The 21,639-nt window shown below is 42.9% G+C and overlaps 2 protein-coding genes across 3 annotated transcripts in view; both read left to right on the top strand.

The window, feature by feature from the left end:
• The window catches only part of HCRTR2 (hypocretin receptor 2), a 30,055-nt gene extending 27,281 nt beyond the window's left edge, over nucleotides 1-2,774 (top strand). For both annotated transcript variants that reach the window (XM_083495652.1, XM_083495653.1), the window contains exons 6-7: nucleotides 71-192; nucleotides 2,006-2,774. In XM_083495652.1, the coding sequence (XP_083351778.1) occupies nucleotides 71-192; nucleotides 2,006-2,256 (373 nt within the window). In that variant the 3' untranslated portion in view covers nucleotides 2,257-2,774. The remainder of the gene's footprint in view (nucleotides 1-70; nucleotides 193-2,005) is intronic.
• Nucleotides 2,775-2,883: 109 nt separating this feature from the next.
• GFRAL (GDNF family receptor alpha like) lies at nucleotides 2,884-20,894 on the top strand. Its single transcript, XM_083495619.1, has 10 exons — nucleotides 2,884-4,643; nucleotides 7,924-8,058; nucleotides 11,198-11,347; nucleotides 12,521-12,919; nucleotides 14,797-14,847; nucleotides 15,236-15,566; nucleotides 16,896-17,149; nucleotides 17,716-17,811; nucleotides 18,175-18,256; nucleotides 19,307-20,894. The coding sequence occupies exons 1-10, from the start codon at nucleotides 4,622-4,624 to the stop codon at nucleotides 19,431-19,433; spliced, it is 1,647 nt and encodes a 548-aa protein (XP_083351745.1). The 5' UTR covers nucleotides 2,884-4,621; the 3' UTR covers nucleotides 19,434-20,894.
• Nucleotides 20,895-21,639: the final 745 nt, after the last annotated feature.

Here is a 21,639-nt window from a genome sequence, read left to right on the forward strand (position 1 = left end):
TTCAAACTGAAAGCTAATTTGAGATTTAATCAGATTTCTAATGTCTTCTCGTTTCTTCTGTTTTTTTAAGGGTGTTTGGGATGTTCAACAATGCCAATGACAGAGAAACAGTGTATGCCTGGTTTACATTCTCCCACTGGCTTGTATATGCAAATAGTGCAGCAAACCCAATTATTTATAACTTCCTCAGTGGTAAGTCGTTCAGTTCTGCTACCTTTTATCAATGCCCCCCCCTCCCTGCATGGTTTAGCTACACAGCTCAGAACTACTAGAAGTCTTTCATTCAATGTAATGGGTTTGAGCCCATGGAACTCTTTCCCAACTGAGATTAGGCAGCCACCCTCCTTGTTACACTCCAGGCATGTGGCCAAGCCCTTTTTTCCCAGCATTTTAAGACAGTGTTCCATCTAACGATTAAAAAAAGGAAAAAGTTTTATTGCCCCATTGCTTTGTGTTCACCACTTAGAAATGTGAACAATTACACAGTATAGAAATGTCTTAAATAAAAAAAATAATCAGCAAATAAATGAGCCTTTGGGCTTCCCTTATCTTCTTGTTGGGGGGTGGGAATATTTTGTGCCTCCAATTGGCTTCCCTGCTTTGAGTTTCAGGCTGATGAGTAATTTCAGACTATCTGCTGGTGGCTGCCTGAGGGGGTTATGCTTGCACACTACCCTTGCTGCCAACATCAGGACAAGACAGATGAACTCCCTGTCTCTATTGGGTTTACTGGTAGAACATGAGACTCTTAATCTCAGTGTTGGGGGTTTGAGCCCCACATTGGGCGAAAGGTACCTGCACTGCCAGGGGGTTAGACTAGACGGTCCTTGTAGTCCCTTCCAACTCTATATTCTCTTCGCTACGTGTGCCATGAATCCACCCATTTAACCAAGAGGGGGAATAATACTATGATTTTGCAATGAACAGGTTTTTAATGAAGCTATGTCATTATCTCTTTGGGGTTTACCCTGTGGTTACCAGATTTTTTCCAATGAATCCAGGGACCCCCCCCCTTTTTTTTTTTTTTTTTTTTGAAGCTGAGTAGCAACAGGGAGCCAGTAGTGGGGATGGTGAGGCAAAAGACCCTGGGCCCAAGCACACATGCATATTGCACAAAGGTGCAAAGCCCTTCTTTCCCACCCTGTGAAACATAAATGCGCAGAGTTTTTTAAAAATAGGGCAACACCCCCCACCCCCAGCTCCCGAGCCTCCCCCAATCAGTCAAAACAAACGGGGAAGGAGATCTGTACCACCGGACGTCCCCGGTTCCCCTTTGGCAGTGGCAGCAGCAGCAGTCAGCAGCCCGGAGCCAGCCTGGTAGGGCAGTTGGCTCTGGCTGGCTTCAGGAGCTGCTCATGGTCGTGACGCCCACCATTTTTCCTCTCTAGAAGTCCCCATATGATGCGTTGCACACAAGACACATCACATGGGGACTTCCAGAGAGGAAAAATGGTGGGCGCCACGGCAGCGGGCAGCGCCTGAAGCCAGCCAGAGCCAACTGCCCTACCAGGCTGGCTCCGGGCTGCTGACTGCTGCTGCTGCCACTGCCAAAGGGGAACCGGGGACGTCCGGCAGTACAGATCTCCTTCCCCCTTTGTTTTGACTGATTGGGGGAGGCTCGGGAGCTGGGGGTGGGGGGTGTTGCCCTATTTTTTAAAAACTCTGCGCATTTATGTTTCACAGGGTGGGAAAGAAGGGCTTTGCACCTTTATGCAATATGCATGTGTGCTTGGGCCCAGGGTCTGCCACATTTCCTGGGGACAGATTTGCAAATCTGGGGACATTCCGGGGACAGAATTTGTCCGGGGACAGATTTGCAAATCCCGGGACTGTCCCCAGAAACCAGGGGTGTCTGGTAACCCTAGTTTACCCAAATTGTATCAGTGGCATTTTTTAAAAAATCAATGAAGTTAGGATTCATTTTCACACATGATTTGTTGGTAGGGGGAAAAAATTCCAGTTCATAGTATACTATCTCATGCTTCTGGTGCTGTTTGATTTGCAGGAAAATTCCGAGAAGAATTCAAAGCAGCTTTTTCCTGCTGCTGCTGCTTTGGCATTAGCCACCACAATGAGGACCGGCTTCGAGGACGGGCAAGCACAGAAAGTCGGAAATCCTTGACCACCCAGATCACCCATTTTGACCATGCTACCAAGTTATCAGAGCACGTTGCATTGACCCATATAAGCACACTCCCAACAAATGGCAATGGACCTGTTCACAGCTGGGAGCATCCCAGTTTCTCTGCAGTTTAATACTTTTGTAAGTGGAAAACTGTGCATCCAGTTGTCTCAACCAGTAACCAGAGTACTGCAGACTGGAAAGGAACGATAGTCAATGAACGCCTCTTATTTTCTAAAAGAAACCACAGCCTTGTTTGGAAGCTTGCATGATTTTAACAGTCTTTGCTTTTGAACTGTAAGATAAGATTGTTTGGGAACACATTGATTTTTTTATATAACTTAACTGGTCAGAGCTTCTGACGTATTTCCTTTCTCAATAAAGAGTGGGTGCATCTTGTGTTTCAGTCAAAGTTGGCAGTAAGCAAGGGGGAAGCATCATGATGGAAATCACATTAGGACCAATTTTGCCTCTACCAAGTTGTTCATAAAATAGCATAACTGAACCCTATATTAATATGGCCATACTAATTGATACTAATAGTGACATCATTTGTTGAATGTGATTCCAGTGTGGTGTAGTGGTTAGGAGCGGTAGATTCATAATCTGGGGAACTGGGTTCGCGTCTCCGCTCCTCCACATTCAGCTGCTGGGTGACCTTGGGCTAGTCACACTTCTCTGAAGTCTCTCAGCCCTACTCACCTCACAGAGTGTTTGTTGTGCGGCAGGAAGGGAAAGGAGAATGCTAGCCGCTTTGAGACTCCTTCAGGTAATGATAAAGTGGGATATCAAATCCAAACTTCTTCTTCTTCTTCAAAAGGGCACCAGCCATATCAAGGAAGATATCTGCAGTAGAGGTGGATTTAGGAAAGCACGATTGGTTCTGACGTGCTGGGCATCAAGTCTAGGGGGCGCTGCAGTGTGTACCAACTATGATGTAGTGAACTGAGCAAAAAGGGAGGTGAGAGGTCGTGTGGGTGCCGAATTTTGACCTTGCACAGGACACCACTGAAATCTGAAAGACTAAAGTCCACCCCATCTGCAGGCTTGGGGAAAATGGCAGAACTTTTTTAAAAAGCAGGGAGAATCCTAAAAAGGGTGGGGGAACATACCCCAAAAGAGTTCAACAAGGGCTAAGCATGCTCAGTGCCAAACAATGCTGATGGGACACACACAGAGAGGAATGGAAAACTGGGGAATGGTGTATTCTGGAAAAACTTGACAGCAAAGGGACTCAAAATGGAGCCCTGTATACAACTGCCACCCATCCCTAGGCTGACCAAAGTCTTAAGCCCAGGATCCAGGCTTGAAATTCATTGCTTGAACAGGTTAGCTTCCATAGAAGTTTTGTGTCAGCCTCACTTTGCTTTCCCATTTCCAGACCTGCCACTGACCATATGCAAGGCATATTCTATAGGACATCTGACTTCATGAGGAAGTCATCTGATACCTCCCAACTTATTGACATGAACAATGTGCCCAGATGGCTGCACTCAAGGAATCCAATCATTTGCTCCAAGTTTTGTGCCATTCTCTCTCTTGGTCTTTTCTTCATTTCCAAACCCACAGCTGTAGGGCCATAGGGTCAGAACATCTGCTTTGCATGCAGTAGGTCCCAGGATCCATTTCCAACATCTGCAGGTAGGGCTTGGAGAGCCACTAAAACCCTGGAGAGCCACAGCTAGCCAGGATCAACATTTCTGAACTAGATAGTCCAATGGTCTGACCCCCATCCACTTCTCCTTATCTAATGCATTATACCTCCCTCTGTCTCACAGGTGGGCTCCTGCTACTCAGCTTCAGAAATGTTTGTGTCACTGTGAGCCCATCTTTATTGAGTTGTGCCCTCCTATTTTGGTATGCCCCACATAGCTAGAGCATGAACTCATCTTCTCATGTCACCAGGGTTTCCTGGGACCCCAGAGAAGCAGATCCTGCAGCAACTCCCAGGTTTTAAAGGTCCTTAGAAGGTACTTTGGAAAACAGCAACCACCCGCCTGCAGGTTTCCACCTGCAAGATTAGATTTTCCCTTTAGCTTTGAAAGAGTGGGAAGCCCAACCCCTCTAATAATGGTATCTTCAGAAGGAAATTATTATCATCATTAACTTGGTACAGTATCACGACTGAACTATTGCCTCACCAGGCATTTGCTCAGAAGACTATAATTCATCAGGACTCGCAGGCAGCAAGGTATATAGTAAGCGACTGTCAGGGCAGCTTATACTATACTCCGGAAATCTGCAACAGGTGTGAAATGGAGGGTTGGCTTTCCTATCTCTCTGGGATACTTAAAGCAAGCGGGAGCAGGGAGGGGAGTCCCACCAGAACGGGCTCACTCTTTCAGCGCCAAGGTGGACCAATCGCATGCAGCCGGGAGAGAGCTGTCCAGCGCGGCGTGGTGCTGAAACGACTCGGAGGTTTTGAGATTTCAGAGAGCATCAGGCGATAACCTGCAGCTTACTGTGCTCCGCATCAATAGCTCAGGACTGCCTTGCGCGATGAACTCCATTCTGTTGCTGGGTAAGTTCTGCAGAGTTCTTCCTCGTGGAACCCAATCGTATACACGCTTACTCTGAAGTAAGTCGCACTGTGTTCACTGGGGCTTGTTCTGAATTAAGTGTGCCTATAGGAACGCAGTCTCAGCAGCCTGTTGGAGGGCACAGCGTTGGACAGTGCATATGGTCCCTACCACTTACTGTACTGTTCCCTCCTTTTGTACGCAATATAAAGGATAGACTTTGTACTCACACATTTGCTATAAGTTAAACTTTATTTTCCTCCTTCTCTGCTCCTCTCCTATTCAAACATAATAAACTTGTTGAAATGGCAGCTGCTTTGTTTGCTTTCAGAAACTTTGCTTTTAGTCTTTGTGACTGTAAAGGGGAACTATTTTCTTTAAAAAATATATATAAGCAATGTGCTAATTTAGAGCTCTGTGGTCCTCAGACGAAGGGAATAGAAATTTAATATATAAAATTGAAAAAATGAATATGATCAAATAAAGGTCTGTAGTGAGGAGGGCAGTTTCCTATCCCACCACAGCCCACTGTTCTTAGCATGAGCAATTTTGTTCAGTAGATTCAGATAGCCTATTATTATTATTATTATTATTATTATTATTATTATTATTATTATTATTATTTTCAATTTTATACATTTCAATAATTTTACAATAATTTCAACATTTCAAAACTTGACTTCCTCCCCCCTCTTTCTGCGGTTCCTTAAATTTTTAAAAATATTTTCTGCATATCCAAATTAACTTAATTTGCTCATTTATTCATCTACTATAAATATATACTCTTATAAAACTGCAGGTTATTACAACAATCCTGCCAATGTGCCCATGTGTTTACAGTTTATTTGTAAATATTCAATAAACCATGTCCATTATTTTATAAAAAAAGTCTGTTTTCTAGTAAGTTTCACCATTTCTGCATATTCCGTAAGTTTTTGTATCCATTCTTCTTTTGCTGGGACTTTTTCTTCTTTCCATTTTTGGGCAAGTAACATTCTTGTCACTGTAGTCACATACATGAATAAATTTCTATACCGTTTGGGTAGTTCTGTCGATATAATTCCCAAAAGGAAGGCTTCTGGTCTTTTTACAAATGTTATTTTAAATATCATTTCCCAGTTAGCTTTAACCTTACTACAAGACCACCACATATGATAAAAAGAACCTTCTTCCTCTTTTGTCAATTAACTCGGTGTTAGGTACCATCAATATATCATTTTCATATAATTTTCTCTTAGACCATAAAGTAAAGTAAAGAGACCCCTGACCATTAGGTCCAGTCATGACCGACTCTGGGGTTGCTTTTGAACTGCTAGGTGGGCAGGAGCAGGGACCGAGCAACGGGAGCTCACCCTGTCGCGGGGATTAGAACCGCCGACCTTCTGATCGGCAAGCCCTAGGCTCTGTGGTTTTACCCACAGCGCCACCCATGTCCCCTCTTAGACCATAGCATGCTGTAAATTTTATATCCATATTCCACATCGTTCCCATGCTTCCACATCTATATTATGACCAATATCTATTGCCCAATGTATCATTGAGTCAGCTAGCCAGAGTTTATCCCCAATTAAATTGACATTTGCAGTTACTAAGAAAATGTAATCGAAGTGAGATGACTGAAGGACCACATGGCTGTCACATGGCTGACCGGTCTCTATGACCATATTGCAGAGCAAAACTTCATTCAGATTTCTATTACCAGTGGGAATGTATTGTGTACTGGGAGGCAAAACTGTTTGTCTGACTCAGCCCATTCTGTCCCGTCTCTTTAGCAGTGTGTTGCTCCTTCTTTTGTGCCCAAGGTTACTAGTGCTCTGTGGAACATGGCTAATCCTTTAAATGCTCATGACGGTTGATGCTTCATGAGTCACGTGGCTTTCTTGTTCCCAGAGGCAATGTGTGATTGGAACATTCTTCATGCGCTCCTGGCATGAAGAGCAAGCTGTTGAAGAGCAGGTGCCAGCTTCACACTAAAATGCTATCTCTATGGTGCTACATATTTAATTTTATTTCATTGATTGCCAAGAGTGACACCTAGCCAATGTATTTAGGCTTGAGTGATGACCCGTTCCAGTCTGTAAGCAGTACAGTGACAGATCACCCTAAAGGTACTATGAAAGGTAACTTATCAAGTAGATCTGAAAAAGGGAGGTTTTGTTTAAACAAACACATGCTTGTTTGCTGAGTGGAATGTCTAAGTGCATGTCAGGCCACAAGAAAAGCTATTGTTACTACTGTTGACTTTTCCCTTTGACTTGAGATAGGTAGGTGAGAGGAGGAACAGAGTAGCAGGCCTATAGGAAGCTGCAGAACAAGAATAAGATGTTCCCATAAAACCCACATTTTTCAATCCCCTTATTTTTACTTATTAACTCTAAGTGTCTGAGGAAGAGGAAGAGATCCATTTCACACAGCTGTCTTCGTTGATTCCTGATGGAACTGCAATTGCACAATGACAGCTGAGAGAGTGGAGAAGTCAGATGGAACTGCTGGCTTCCTGCTGCTGTTGCCTGATGTAATAGCTAGTAGACCTGCACCTCAGCACTCAAAGTCCCATTGTTTGCCGTGGGACTTTTAAGAGTGCTGTCTGTGCAATGGATTATATCTGCTTCATCTCCCCAGGCACCAAAATCTTAATGGACATATTAACAGCAGAACCTTCCACATAGCTAGGCTTACTAGGGACATGAATTGCAAGCTGGTTTGAGCCCTAGCAAAGCTCATTTTAGAACCTGTGCTCTGTGCAAGTTAGCCTGGATGTATACAACATAACAACACATGCATATATATATATATTCTGTATATGTGGCTTATCGTATATTGACATATTTAAAATTTTTCTTAATTCTTGATAGTCTGTTACTATAATATGTCATTTTTTCCTGTATTGAAGATCCCTGTAAAATATGTTTTTTTTAAATAAATTAAAAAACAAAACTAATTATGCACACACGCACGTTTTTAAAGTCATGAGATTAAAAGTTTGCTCTAGAACCTCCCTTTGAAATAGTGAAGCTCAGACTGAAGCAAGTGCAGTGGTGATTGGAGTGAAGCACAGAATGGAGAAACACTTGCCAAAGGTCAAAGAGAAGAGAGCATAGTCTGCTTAGAAAAAAGACTGAGTCCCTTGTTCCCTGATGGATCTAAACATGGGTATCTGAAATTCAGCATGGGTGACCTTGTGTATCTCCTTTACCCTTCCATGCTCTCTACAATAAAACATTGGGTAGAAATGCAAAGGATCCACTGCTTATCACCAAGGTTATATTATCTGTTTTGCAGTGCTGGTACTACATTCCATGCATGTAACTGCTTTCCAGACCTCCAAATGCCAAGAGCTGAGAGAGAGATGTGAAGCTGCAGGAAATGGATGTGAAAGTGTCTGGGCTTTGCTGGAAGAAGTTTGTTGCATTTCAGGTAACTACGGAGAAGCCATAGATTCTCTATGATTTCAGAGAAGCGGCATTCCTTGTCTAATCAGCTTCCATTAAAACAAACGCTGAACTGAATTTTAAAAGGGAATTCTTCATTTCCCAGACATGTGGTAGGAGAACTCATTTCCTGTACCCCTATGGAGGTGGGCATCATCACCATAGACGGATGCATTCCATAGAAACACACCCTTCCATGTCTAATTCCACATTCATTGAAATTAATATGAAAGATCTTATAGACTGAGAGGTGCATGTGCCTGCCAGAGCTCCTCCTTACACCATGGATTGCTGGGCAGGTTGCTAAACTCTACATCTTTGCAACTGACTAAATACTCAATGAAAACAGGAACTGGAATCTTAAATACAGTTATTAAGGAGAAAGCGCCATTGAATATGGGCTAATTCTGATCATACAAAAAATGTTCAGGGGTGGAGAGAGATGGACAAAGGTGTGCAGATAGCCCCAGGGATGTGTTTCCATGAAAAAAAAGTTGTTAAAGCATTCCCTATACATTTTGTGAATATAGGCGTCTCCTCAGTTAAGCAGGGGTTATGTTCCTGGGTATCATGTGTATACATGAAATCACACATAGTGAGGAACACCATCTAAAAAACCTGTAAATTCCTTCTAAATGTCTGGAAACCCTTTAAAAAAACCTTTAAAACCACTCTGCTTCGTTTCAAAATCCACCAAACTCCACTACAATCGCTCCCTCCAAACCTTTGTTCTCAATCTCCAAATTTCCATAGGCCCCAAAGGTCGGTGCAAAGGCTCCTGGGATTGCTAGTGGTTTTCCAGCTCTTTTCATGCCATTTTTTACAGTTTTCCCATTATTTTCAAGCCCTTATTGCCCCCTTTTGCAGTTTACATTGATTGATTGATTTCCTGGTGCCACATGTATAGACACAGCCACGTGGGTGAGTGGGGAGATGCCTATTGTTGGGAAATTTATAAAAGGAGGCAAAAGGAATACAGAATTTCAGCAGGAAACTACGAGGCATGCACCTATTACAAATCAAACTGAGCCTGCAACACTTTTGCTGGCACAAATGGTTTCCAAGTAATGCATACAATTGCCCTGATAACACCATGAGCACAAGGAATAATGAATGTTCAACAAATAGACTATCTGGAGGGGCTGTTTGTTTGCAGTGGTTTGGAATTAAAAGCTTTGTAACAGAGTGTGATCATACATAATTCCTTTGTCAAAAATTGGGGGGAAATCTAAGTGTTTTTGAGATGAGGATCCGTGGCTCTGATCCTATGGGTTGCTCCTTAAGTTCAGTAATACATTTGAGACTCCATCTTTCCCCATCCCCACCCCAGAATATAGCTCTTGATTTTCTTCTGAACAATTTCCTTACACTTACTGACAGATATAACCTATAGTGTGTCAGACTTAGGTACAGTGGTGCCCCGCAAGACGAATGCCTCGCAAGACGAAAAACTCGCTAGACGAAAGGGTTTTGCGTTTTTTGAGCTGCTTCGCAAGACGAATTTCCCTATGGGCTTGCTTCAGAAGACGAAACGTCTTGCGAGTTCTTGCGAGTTTGTTTCCTTTTTCTTAAAGCCGCTAAGCCGTTAATAGCCGCTAAGCCACTAAGCCGCTAATAGCCGCTAAGCCGCTAATAGCCGTGCTTCGCAAGACGAAAAAACCGCAAGACGAAGAGACTCACGGAACGGATTAATTTCGTCTTGCGAGGCACCACTGTATTAGGTTAAGATATACAGCCAGTTTAAAGTTAATAGAATCTATACTAAATCCCCAAAGTAGTAGTATCTACAGTATAATATATACAAAGGTGAAATCTCATACTTTTTATTTGAGTGAATCTATGTTGCTAAGAGTTACTCTACTCAACAATAGCAGGAAGCTATTATTTTTTAAAAAAATCCAACTCCTACATAAATGAAATTCTGGCATTTTAATTGAACAGCTGAATCAACAGGCTGAATCAGCCTCATGAAACTTGTAAAAGAAATGTACACCAATTTAGCACATGTCCTAAACATGCACAGATTACATGAAAGTCTTGTGACTTTGATAATTGAATTCTCAGTAGCTGCTGATCTTTCTCCTGGAGGCCAGATGTTAACACAAAAGGTGAAAAGATAGGGGTGGGGTGGGTTGGCACTTATATTTTCAACAAGTCTCTGATTCTTTAAAAAAAAGCAAAAACTAAAATGTCCCTTTCTTATTTTGATGAGCAAGTACATTTTACATCCTTTCCAAATGCAGCCAACAGGCCACAAAGCAAGTGATGCAGTATGAAACAGCATCTATCAGGATGGTGTCCATGATATGGGTATTCTGAGTGAGAAAACCACCACTTCATATGTTTGCCATCAGTAGTCACATAGTAAAATGGTATTGAAAAACGTGAGAGTAAAATAAAAGTCAGCAACCAGAATGTTCCACACTTCAGGTAATAGTGCAGCAACTTTTTTAAAAAGAGTAATCCCTTTTAGATACACACAGGCACATTTACTGATGATTGGAAACTGTTGAGAAAATACTTAATGGAGAGTGTGTTTGATCAGCCACAGAAGAAGCACATATACATCGTTCCACTTTCCAGTTCAGCAGACAGGACTGAACCTGCAGAGAGCCCTTTCTTAAAAGCTACACCCAAGGAATATGCTAGCCCAGAAGTGGAGTGTGGGGTTGAATCAATAGGATTTTAACTTTGAAAAAAGAAAATGGGGGCATCTACACGTACATACTCACAGGCACATGTTCTGTTGGTGTGTTCTTATTTTGTGGTGGTCTAGTGTTTTATAGACTAGAGATGACTTCATCCAGTGAAATGGTACCTAGTCCATGAAAACTTTTGAGCCACTCAAGCCTTTAAGGTGCTACGGGATTCCTTTCATACAAGCTACTTCATACCGTAGTTTATATTGGGTCACAATGTTTACTCCCGCTAGACCCATTGAAGTGAATGCCCATGACTAATCAGGTCCATTCGTTTCAATGGGTCTACTCCGAGTAAAAGTTAGTTGAAAAGGTGGGATGGGATATTAATAAATATTTATTAATAAATAAATATAATAACATTAATGAATAAATATAATAACATTAATGAAAGTATTAAGATTCATTCTTGCGTTTGAAATCCAGGCAACAACTACACAGTAAAAGATTCGACCAACTGTAATAAAACAGTCAAGTTCTTAGTTGACCAGTTCCCAGAATTTAAAGACTGCACCTGCACTAACGATAACTGCAGCACTACAGCGTTGCTTGGCAAGCAATGTTTTGGGAATAAAGGTAACAGATTATTTTCTTCTCTAGAACAAAATAATGCAGTGTAATCATGGCCCTGATATGGCTATTAGCAGCTGCTAGAAATGGGAGCAATATGGTACTTCGAGGATCAGAGGCTCTCAGCCATTTGCTGGGGAATGATTGAGGGAGAGGTCATGTCTTGCTTGCATGATGGACATGGGCATCTGGGTTACCACTGGGGAAAGAAGGATGCTGGGCTAGAAAGATCTTTGGTCTGATGCAGCAGAGCTCTTGTTATGCTCTTATGTTCATTGTGGCTTAAAGGTTTAGCTTTGACAAACTATCGGATTCAAATGTTATATGGATCTTTGACCTCTAATTGGGAGACTGTGACTTTCCTAAGCAATTATAGTAGTCATCAGAGTCCAAAATTCAAGACAAATAAAGTACCATTCAAATCCAGACAAAACCAGTGGATTATTCCCTTCTCCCCAAGACCCCACCCCACAGCTTTTCAAGTTTTTCAGGGGGGGCACAGGAAGCTGCAAGAGGGGAGAGGAGGGGAGGGGGACTTCCTTCCATGAACTTCCCTTAGGATCCAAGCCAATTCATCAACCATTTAAGACCAGCAATGAACCCTGCAAAATGACAAGGGTATGGACTCCAACTACCACCTTGATTAACATAAAAAGCAGAGAGGAATAAACTAGTCTTCAATTAATGTTTGATGGAAGAAAAAGAGAGATCTAAGAGCACTCCATGAGGCATAATTCCACCCTTGGGTGCCTTTGTAGGGAAGGTTCTATCCTGGATCAGCCTCACAAATAGGCAGAATGAGGTATTCACCTCAGGCAGCATATGCTTAAAGGTACAGTAAGGTCAGAGCCGTGTGTTTCACATGAACAGTCCTGCACTCCCATAGCTAGCCTGCTATCTTCAGGGGCAGTGCGGAGGACAGTGTCAAAAGTCAGATTCAGTTTCCAGTTTAGTTGGCTTTTTTGTAAATATCCTTCGCTTCAGGCAGCAAAATATATTGGGATGGCCCTGGTACCATCCCAAATAATCATGGGGGAGGGGGAGGTATTTACAAAGCATAATTCATGTAGCTGCTCCTTTGCTTATCAGTTTTTACAATCAGCCTGATTGCATTTGAAAGATGCAGCCGCGAGCATGATCTATCCAACTGATTTTGCTCACAAATTCTCTTTTGCACAGGGAAATCGAAGCTTTACACAAGCACAGATGTCCAGTTAGGATTCCTGCCACAGACAAAATTGCAAGAGACAGTGCACCCAGGCATGTTAGGAACTGACTGCGCGGTTGCAAAGGAAATATGCCGAGGAGATGACACCTGTTTCTTGCAGTACAAGAAATTCCAGAGAATGTGCAGAACCAAAGTAGCAAACTGTGGCCTCCGTGTGGTGGTACAGCAATGCCTCACAGCATGGAAGGAGTTAAGGAGAACAGTCCTGGGGAGCTGCATATGCCCAGAACCACTGCATAAAAGATGCACTAAAATATGGAAGCATATATTTAACAACACATGCGTACAATACACCCAGGAATACCAAGCCTCTGCCATTCAGGAGGAAACCTATGCAGGCTTTGATGCAGGTAAATGATGAAGAGTCATCTCTTCAATAACACCAGTTCAAAGATACTGTTCCTAGCAACTTTGAAATGAATAGGTGTGATGGCACAAAGCGCCACTTTTTACATTTTAATTAAAAAACAAATGCAGAAAAACTGGTGGCGGGTTGGGTTGGGGTTCTCCCTGTTGACACCACTGCTCACAAATTCAAGCCCAAAGCTATCATGCTTATACGGAGTCCGAGTGACCTCTGTGTGCATTGCTTACAGGTTCTCATGCATAAGACTGGACTGTTGAAATCGACGGGACTTGCTTTTGTGCAAATATGTGTCAAGGTGTGGCATCACAACTAACTTCTGCTGCATTGTTCTCAAGGTCTTCCATGCAGGATCAAACATAGTCAGCCACAATGTGGCAGGAAACACCCTAGAATCCTACAAGAGATGTAGAGATGGCCACTCACTTGGACAGGAATAGATACATCCATGGAGGATAGGAAGATCAGGAGCTACGAGCTGTGAAGTCTATGTTCCACCTCCAGTGTTGGAGGATGTAACCAAGTGGATTGGTTACATTTTCCTTCAAAATTATAGGAAGGGCTTTGTATGCCAGCTTCCTTCATTTGGTGCAGGTATTTTATTTTCGGTATAAACAGGACTCTGTTTTTGCACCTACAGACACACAAATGCACTCCAAAGGTTCCTGTTTCCAAAAAGGACAAAGGGGTAGTCTGATCTCTCCAGCACTTAAAATTGCTCTCCAAGATGTGGAGGGAAGGAAAAGGGAAAACCTGGACATTCTGGGGTCAAATCAGAAACCAAGATGGCTGCTGTAACTCTGGGCCTGACCCTGGAAAATTGGGACACTTCGAGGGTATGTCATAGGCAACTGGTTGGGCATGGGTAGAACAGATTGCAGGAACAGACTGGTCTTTGGCCCGATGCAGAAGGGCTTTTCTCATGTTCTTGCGTTAATCCATTCTTTTTATAGATAATGGTTGTTGCCTCAGCTAGATACCTCCTCAAATAACCATTGAATCTTGACTGTGTACCTAAGCCCAAAGACAGAGAGTTATTTGCTTTCCCTCTGTTTTTAATTCCACGTTGCTGTAGCTCGCTGTAACTCAAACATCATTTACTCAGTTATGTTGTTACTCCTATGTTTGGATTTCTTCTAGGCAATTCAGATAAAATTGAAGCTGATGTGTAAATGCTAAGAGGAAACAGCAGGTGCAGGAGTCAGCAATTGACATGAACAACACTTGTCCCAACACTTGCAGCTGTTGCATTATGCAATCAGTGCATGTGAGTCAATGTCAGACAACGCTTTAAATTCATATGGTTTGCATCTATTCTCCTGCCCTGTTCACTGAATCAGGAGCTATGGCAAGCTACAGTTCCCATCCATCCCAATGGCAATGGTCAGAAGTGTTTAGCCTTTAAAAATGAAATATAAAAGGCCTCATCTGACCATGCAAACAAGATGAACAAAGATGGTAGTGAGATCATCTTTGCTGCTACGAGCAGAAACCAGCAGGTAACAGTCTGGTGTCTGCAGTTTATGCAGGACCCCATCCATGGGTCCTATCAGCTGTCTGAATATACTGATTACTGACACCAAGCCTGGTTAAAAGGTAAGGTTGATGTTACTCTGTGTTCCACACTCCAACGTTGTCTTTGGCTATTGGGGTTGATGGAAGCTAGAGTCAAACAACATCTAGAGCACCAAATGAGCCCCACCTTTGCTCTAAACTAGGAATGCCTCTGCTAAAGGCCGTCAAATAACCTGATCATCATTTTTTTCTTAGCATTGTGTTTCATTGCAAACTGCTGCTTCCATTTCAAATCTACAATTAATTTACAACATGTAATCTGTATAATATGTATCTCCTTCGTTGTAGATCACCTGAAAATAAAATCACAGTGGAAGTCATCGTCTCTTTCAAACTATGGTAAACAGTAGCCTACTTTTTAAACGTTTCTATACCCTGTATCGATTTCAACTTTGTGGCCCACATAAATTATGAGTAATCCAGCTTCCTGACCCCGTGCAGAATGAGACACTGCAAGCTCATTGCAAGAGCTGGAAATAGCGATGGCCTAGGGAAAGTTACAAGGGCTAAACTGAGAGGTCTGGAGGGCCATATTAAGCCCCGAGGCCTGAAGTTCGCCACCTCAATGTATGGGGTGTTTTTTTCCAGATAATAGAAATGGGTTGCCTATGGTAGAGTGACCGTCATGTCACAAATTCAAGGGAGAGTTTGAGAACTGTTGTGCTTTCAAAATCACTCCTCGTACCCCTATCTCTATCGTCTTGTGATCATTTTGCTGTTTCCTCAGAATACAAACACCTGCGCTCCTGCTTCCAAGTCAAAGTGGACTGTGTCAATGATGGAGTCTGTAACAGACAACTATCTCGCTACCTTCAAGCCTGCCAAGCTAATGCAACACAGTGCCATTGGAATCGATGCCAAGCAGCCCTGCGGTCCTTCTATGAAAACATGCCTTTGAACGTAGCCCTGCTGTTGACCTTTTGTGATTGCATGCCGACAGATGAAAACTGCCGCCAAGCCAAGGGATTCCTTCATGGCACACTGTGTGGAGTCAATATGGTCCCAGCTCCTTCATGCCTCAGTGTAATTGACACATGCCAAAGAAACAAGATCTGCCGGTAAGTGGAAATACACATTTTTGGTTGACTGCTGGCACATGTGTGTTTAATATAAAAATGAACAAGGAACCCAAGATGATCTCTTATTTATTTGCTCATTCACAATGCAGCACATAATGTTTGCTTTCCAACCTACACCACAATCAAAAGCTGTAAGAGGGTTTTTCTGTGATTTAAGCCTTCCTCCTAACCATCTCTGTCATTCAGGAAATTCCGGTCTAACCGGAAGATAATGCACTTTAAGACTGTGTTACCCACAAGGCTGGGCATGGGACTTGGTGCTTTTTAATAGCATTTTCATCCTGGTCCTGGAGATGCTCAGCAGAGTAAAGGATTTGGGATCTTAGCAGGGGCTTCAGAAGGCTGATACACTCTTCCCTGCTGCTGATACCTCTCCAGCTGTTCCTGTTGCCTCTCCAATGACATAACTCTAGTGCTAAAGCACATGAGCACATCTACACAGATGTAAAAATAATCAATATGCATAATTTAACATAGAGGTGCATACAGATTAACACTGAAAACACTGCAGGCAAATAAAGCCATAGGAGATGACAGGACTGGGCCACCAGTAGCAGACAGGACCATTCAAGGTCTAAAAGTTCTAGGCTTGCATTGAGAGCAGAGTTAGGGTCAAGTTATAGCTTATTATGTGCCATTCACCCAGCAATGTCTCTTGTTTATCTTCGATTTTGAGGATCATAGCACATGGGGGCGGGGGAGATGTTAAACCCACCTCCCCAGCTTCAACTTCCCAAACATTGCTCCCCATTGAGGGTATGAGGCTTTAGGGTATGAACATGTCCAAGCTATATGTTCCTTGTTTTGTCACTTACAAGAAATTCTTCATTTTTCTTTCCTTTTGTTATTTGCTAATCTACCCTTCAGCTCCCCCTGAATTATACATGAAAGGGAATAAAGGTAAAGGTAAAGCGACCCCTGACCATTAGGTCCAGTTGTGAACGACTCTGGGGTTGCGGCGCTCATCTCACTTTATTGGCCGAGGGAGCCAGCGTACAGCTTCCGGGTCATGTGGCCAGCATGACTAAGCCGCTTCTGGAGAACCAGAGCAGCACACGGAAAAGCCGTTTACCTTCCCACTGGAGCAGTACCTATTTATCTACTTGCACTTTGACATGCTTTTGAACTGCTAAGTTGGCAGGAGCAGGGACCGAGCAACGGGAGCTCACCCAGTCACGGGGATTCGAACCTCTGACCTTCTGACCAGCAAGCCCTAGGCTCTGTGGTTTAGAGCACAGCGCCACCCGTGTCCCAGATGAAAGGGAATACCAGGAAGAATAAAATGCACACACATTTCTCTTTCCACAGGGCCAAGTATGAAGCATTTACATCTAAGTGTTTAAAACCCTTTGCCCGACAATGCCTTGAAGATACAGCTTGTTTCGAATCTTTGGATGCAAATGATCTGATGTGTTCCGACAGTGATGAGTGCCGAGCTGCTTATGTCGGAATGTGGGGGTCTGTCCTTCGAGGAGTTGAGTGTACCTGTGACACAACACCACTGGCTAAGCAGACTGCATGCAAGTGGTTCTATCATATCCTCCACAGCAAATCCTGCTTCAGTAAGTTGAACTAACCCAAAGGAGCACCTCTCTCTTAATCAACCTGCCCAGGCCTTACAATTTGCCTTGTACCTTTGCCAGGAGGTCCCATTATGTGGGAACGAATGAATGAGTCATCCAGTTAACCATTTGCAACTTATAGTTTGCTTCATTTGCTAACAGGAAAAATAAGATTCCTGTTTTTAAATGACTTTATGATAAAATGGGAATTCCACCAAAATTGGCACCAGGCACACAAAAAGCAAGGCACCAGCAGGTTTAGAGGATTCCCAGGAGTTGCAGAAGTACACAAAACATTTAAGGGGGGGGGGACTCTACAAGAGTTTGTGGTTTTTTAATTACCCAATGGGGAATGGATGCTCAGTTGGCACAGGTTACTGGCTGGCTGTTGCGGCAGTGGGCAAAGGGACAGAAATCTGAGAGGAGGTGGAATGAAGTATCCTGAAAAAGGGCCCAGATGACAGGGTGGAATCCTGGACAGAAGCACTTCACAGTCCAGCGTTTTGTTGCAGGCCCTGCTGACTTTCACACAATTGCTCTCTTTTTATATCCTCTTCTATTTACAGCTCAGATATCAGGTGGAAAAGCTGACCTTTACTCATCCCGTATGGTTCTACCTGGAAAAATACTTCCTGTAACTGGAGAACGGTCTTCATTGTACAGTAAGTTTGGCTTTTAAAAAAAGAATGAAAAAGCTCCCATCAAGGTCACTGGAGAGCCACAATGTTATGAGATGCATAGACTCCCACAGGACAAAAAAAAAGCACCAATCAAGGGGTCAAGGAAAGGAATCAAACCAAACTTTTAAATATTATTATTAAGAATCCTGGAAGCAAACCTAACATAGAAACCTCCTTCAGGGATAGTTGTTAGAAGCCGAAAGAAAAAATAAAATATGGTGATCGAGACCCTAGGAGATTTTAAGCTGAGGACAGTGAATATTTGGTTTTAATTTGTACTATAGTGACTGCATAAAATACTCTTTGATCAATGTTTTAATTCTGTTTCCATAATTTAATTTTTAGCGGACACAATCGTGATAATGATATACACCTCTTGCATAATCTTGGTGCTGGCGATAATCCTGCTGACTTTGTTAAAGACCAGGTAATTGCAATGTTTGTGTGGGGAACGCAGGGCTTCACAGGAAATGTGTGAGAACGTCCTGTTTCCACAGTGTGCGGCTTCTGAATCCTGCGGAACCCTTTTCCTGTTTGGTTCTAAGACAAGCGGAGTTTCACGATTGCCAGTAAAACAGAAAAGACACATGAGGAATGCACATGAACTGAATGAGAAATGAAATGAATTGTGTACTGCATGTATCAGATAAGGCAGTATGTGCTGAGTTAAAGTGTAATCTTAAATTTAGGGGAAAGTGTTATTTTATACTGTAAAATAAAGTTCAGAACCATAAAACAGCCCCCCCCATCCCGTGTGGAATGCAAGAGAACATGGGTATAGCCAGGATTTATGTTGGGGGTGGGGGCTGGACACCCACCTATCCTGTTGCAGAACCAAGCTACCTGCAATGTGATTGGTCAGTTTGTGGAAGCCATGCCTATCACTCAGTTGGGTTGCCAATCGCATCGCCAGAATATGGCACAACATCATCCAAGTGACCTCAGCAAGCATTTCTAGTTCAAATATTCTGATTATTTCTATTTATTTACTTGATTGGGGGGGCAGCTGCCCCCCACCCCAGCTACACCCATGCAAGAGAGAAAATTGGGTGACATAAAGAATATTTATGCAATCCTTCAAGCTCCACCCATTTATGGCTTTGGCCCCACCCACCATAAGCATGTTTACTGACAGAAAAAGTGGCCCTCAGCAAAAACAACCATTCTCCATACTCTAAAAAATAAGCAGTTAAGGAGGAACACTTACAATTTATGACCTAAAAGACTCCAGCTGCCCTGAAACAGAAGGCACACCATCCAGTTAATGTTCAGTGGATTTATTTCAATGACAGGCTGTATGTTTAACTTTCTCCTGGGAATCAAAGGGAGCTCAAAGTGCTTAACTGTGAATGGGTCATACCCAACATTTACACAGCAAGTGATAATGGCTATTGATTTCGGTCAAGTAGATTGTGTCGCTCGTGTTTCATGGGTATAGAGAATGATGTTAATGCAACACACATGTGTTTGTTTTCAGAGCTTGCACAACTGTGTATCAGGCCAAGACTGTTTCGCCAGCCCATTTATCCGAGAAGCTCATGATGCCTCGACGACCGTGGATCACCGACTGCGTCGATAATGCTATTTCAGGCTCTCCTCATTAGCCAACCTGGTGCTCATATGCCATGAAATTTCTCTTCAGAGAACGCATGGCCTGTAATACTGCTGTTCCACTTCAGCAAACACTGGGGAGCTTACTACAAGAGAGGACACCACTGGAGTTGTAATTGCTTTATTTGCCTCAGTACTGTGTTGCTGTGTTGAATTTAAGATTGAGACATATGATATACTACAGGATGATACGTTTGGCCATGACATGTTTCCAGCCCAGCATTTGCCATACCGCTGTGTTGAAAATTTCCTCTCCATTTTTTCAATCATTCTCGAGCAGTCAGTGAGGAAAGAAATTGCATTTGAAAATTATCACAGGGAAGAGAAAATGTCAGTGAAATTCTCATGGACAGGGTACAACATTAGGGTGTACCTCTATTGCTTTTGAGATGGCCAAGGCATATTGAAAGTGCCCTTTCATTCCTTTCACAAACCCCAGTTCCAGGCCCTAGTTTATTAATACCTATGAAGGTTTTAAACTCTTTACCGTGACAAAGTCTATTGTCCATTAATACACAAAAAAAGTATTTTGCCAGATTGCATCTCTTATTTGCTCATATTTGCAGCTCTAAGCTGAGAGAACGGATCACATTTTAGTCCAATGCACAGAAAAACAAGTTGCAAAACTTACCAAACGTCAAAAACATACAAATATCTACATTTGAGGCCCGGCCCAAATGAGCATTAGCCCTGCATGTATATCACATTGTAGCTGGAATGCAAATGCTAAAACCTAAATCCCAGGACTTGTGTTACACTTCTGGCACAGGGGCTGCTGCAACCCTGCTCCTTCCTGCACCACAAGGAAATTTGAGAAGCGCAGCAGCAACTTCCCCTGGTAATGCAATTTCCTAAGGTTTTATGCTGGCATGCAAAGGCATGAGGGTCCTTTTGGGTGGCCCAAGTCACCTTCTCACATCATACTAGTGGCATGGAAAGGAGTGGTACCACTGTGATCTTCATATGGCTGGGCTAATTTTACTGACTCTTTGCAGTTCTTCATTTGATATGCTATTTCATGAAAGCACTACAAATCTGCTCTGTCTGCTGCTGGGATTGTAATGAGGCCTTTTCAACCAGCAAACCTTTCTAAGCATTAGGACCCTTTCAAGTATTATGCTTTAACACTGGTTTGCAGAATCTCTTTTAGCAAATCTGCACCAGGATGCTTTTCGGATACAGGACATGTGCTATCTTTGAGCTATGGGATTTCCCCCCTAATTCCCTCCTGCCACCACCTCTCCCGCTGTGTACTGTCTGCTTGATAATTGGTTTGGCCAAACACCTCCTGACTGTGCTTTGTATCTATTCTACTAAAAGGGGAAAGGATCCTTAATCTGAGATACAGGTTTACTTTGGGAAATAGTTGAAGCAGCAAAATACACTTCTTGTAGAGTTATTGAGTTTTCAGTGGTGTAGGTTTTTTTATTGCTATTAAAAATAAACAAAAGTGATGTTATAATGATGTATGAATTCATCTCACAAGCGCTGCTATGGGAGTGGTGGATCCTTTCTAGCTGTGGAAACAAAGACTAGACAAAGACATGCCAAATCTCTTCTAGCTGTGTAGCTCCATTGGCACAATCAAGTAAGGAGAAAGCAGACACTAAGCAGAAAGGCAGCACCCAAGAGTCAAAAGAGCAGAGAGGCAAGATTATCCATTGTGAAATTTTCCCTACAGGGTGGGGGACAAAAGAGACTTAGTATATCTAATGCTGGTGACAACTTAAAACTACAAACCCACTTAGAATACTATTTTGGCATTATGCTCTCTCTCTCTCTCTCTCTCTCTCTCTCTCTCTCTCGTGTGTGTGTGACAGCTAGGGAAGATGTCATCAGAAGAAAATGACCAAAATGTGCTGAGTAGATCGCATTTTAAAACCACAGGGCAGCATCCCATGGACTTGTTCCATTAGTCCAAGGATTTATATTTGTGGAATGAAACCTTTCTTCCCTCTTCTCATCCCACAAGCACCCCATGCATGCCCCCAAATCAACTCTGGAGGGTTGTATGAAAACCCAGAACAGATTTAGGAGGCACGCACAAGAATAGGAGAGGGAGGGGAAGTTCTGTCAGGCAGCCCAAAGTGCATGTGCTGACAGAATGCGTGCATTATTCCACAGTAAAAATCTGTCTGAGGCTTTTTCTGTTTTGCTGAGAGGGAGGGGGGAAAGCACTCCTGCCAATAATTTGAGTGC

Source organism: Podarcis liolepis (assembly GCF_965112155.1).
Source record: "Podarcis liolepis genome assembly, chromosome: 3".
In the NCBI taxonomy this organism is placed as follows: Eukaryota; Metazoa; Chordata; class Lepidosauria; order Squamata; family Lacertidae; genus Podarcis; species Podarcis liolepis.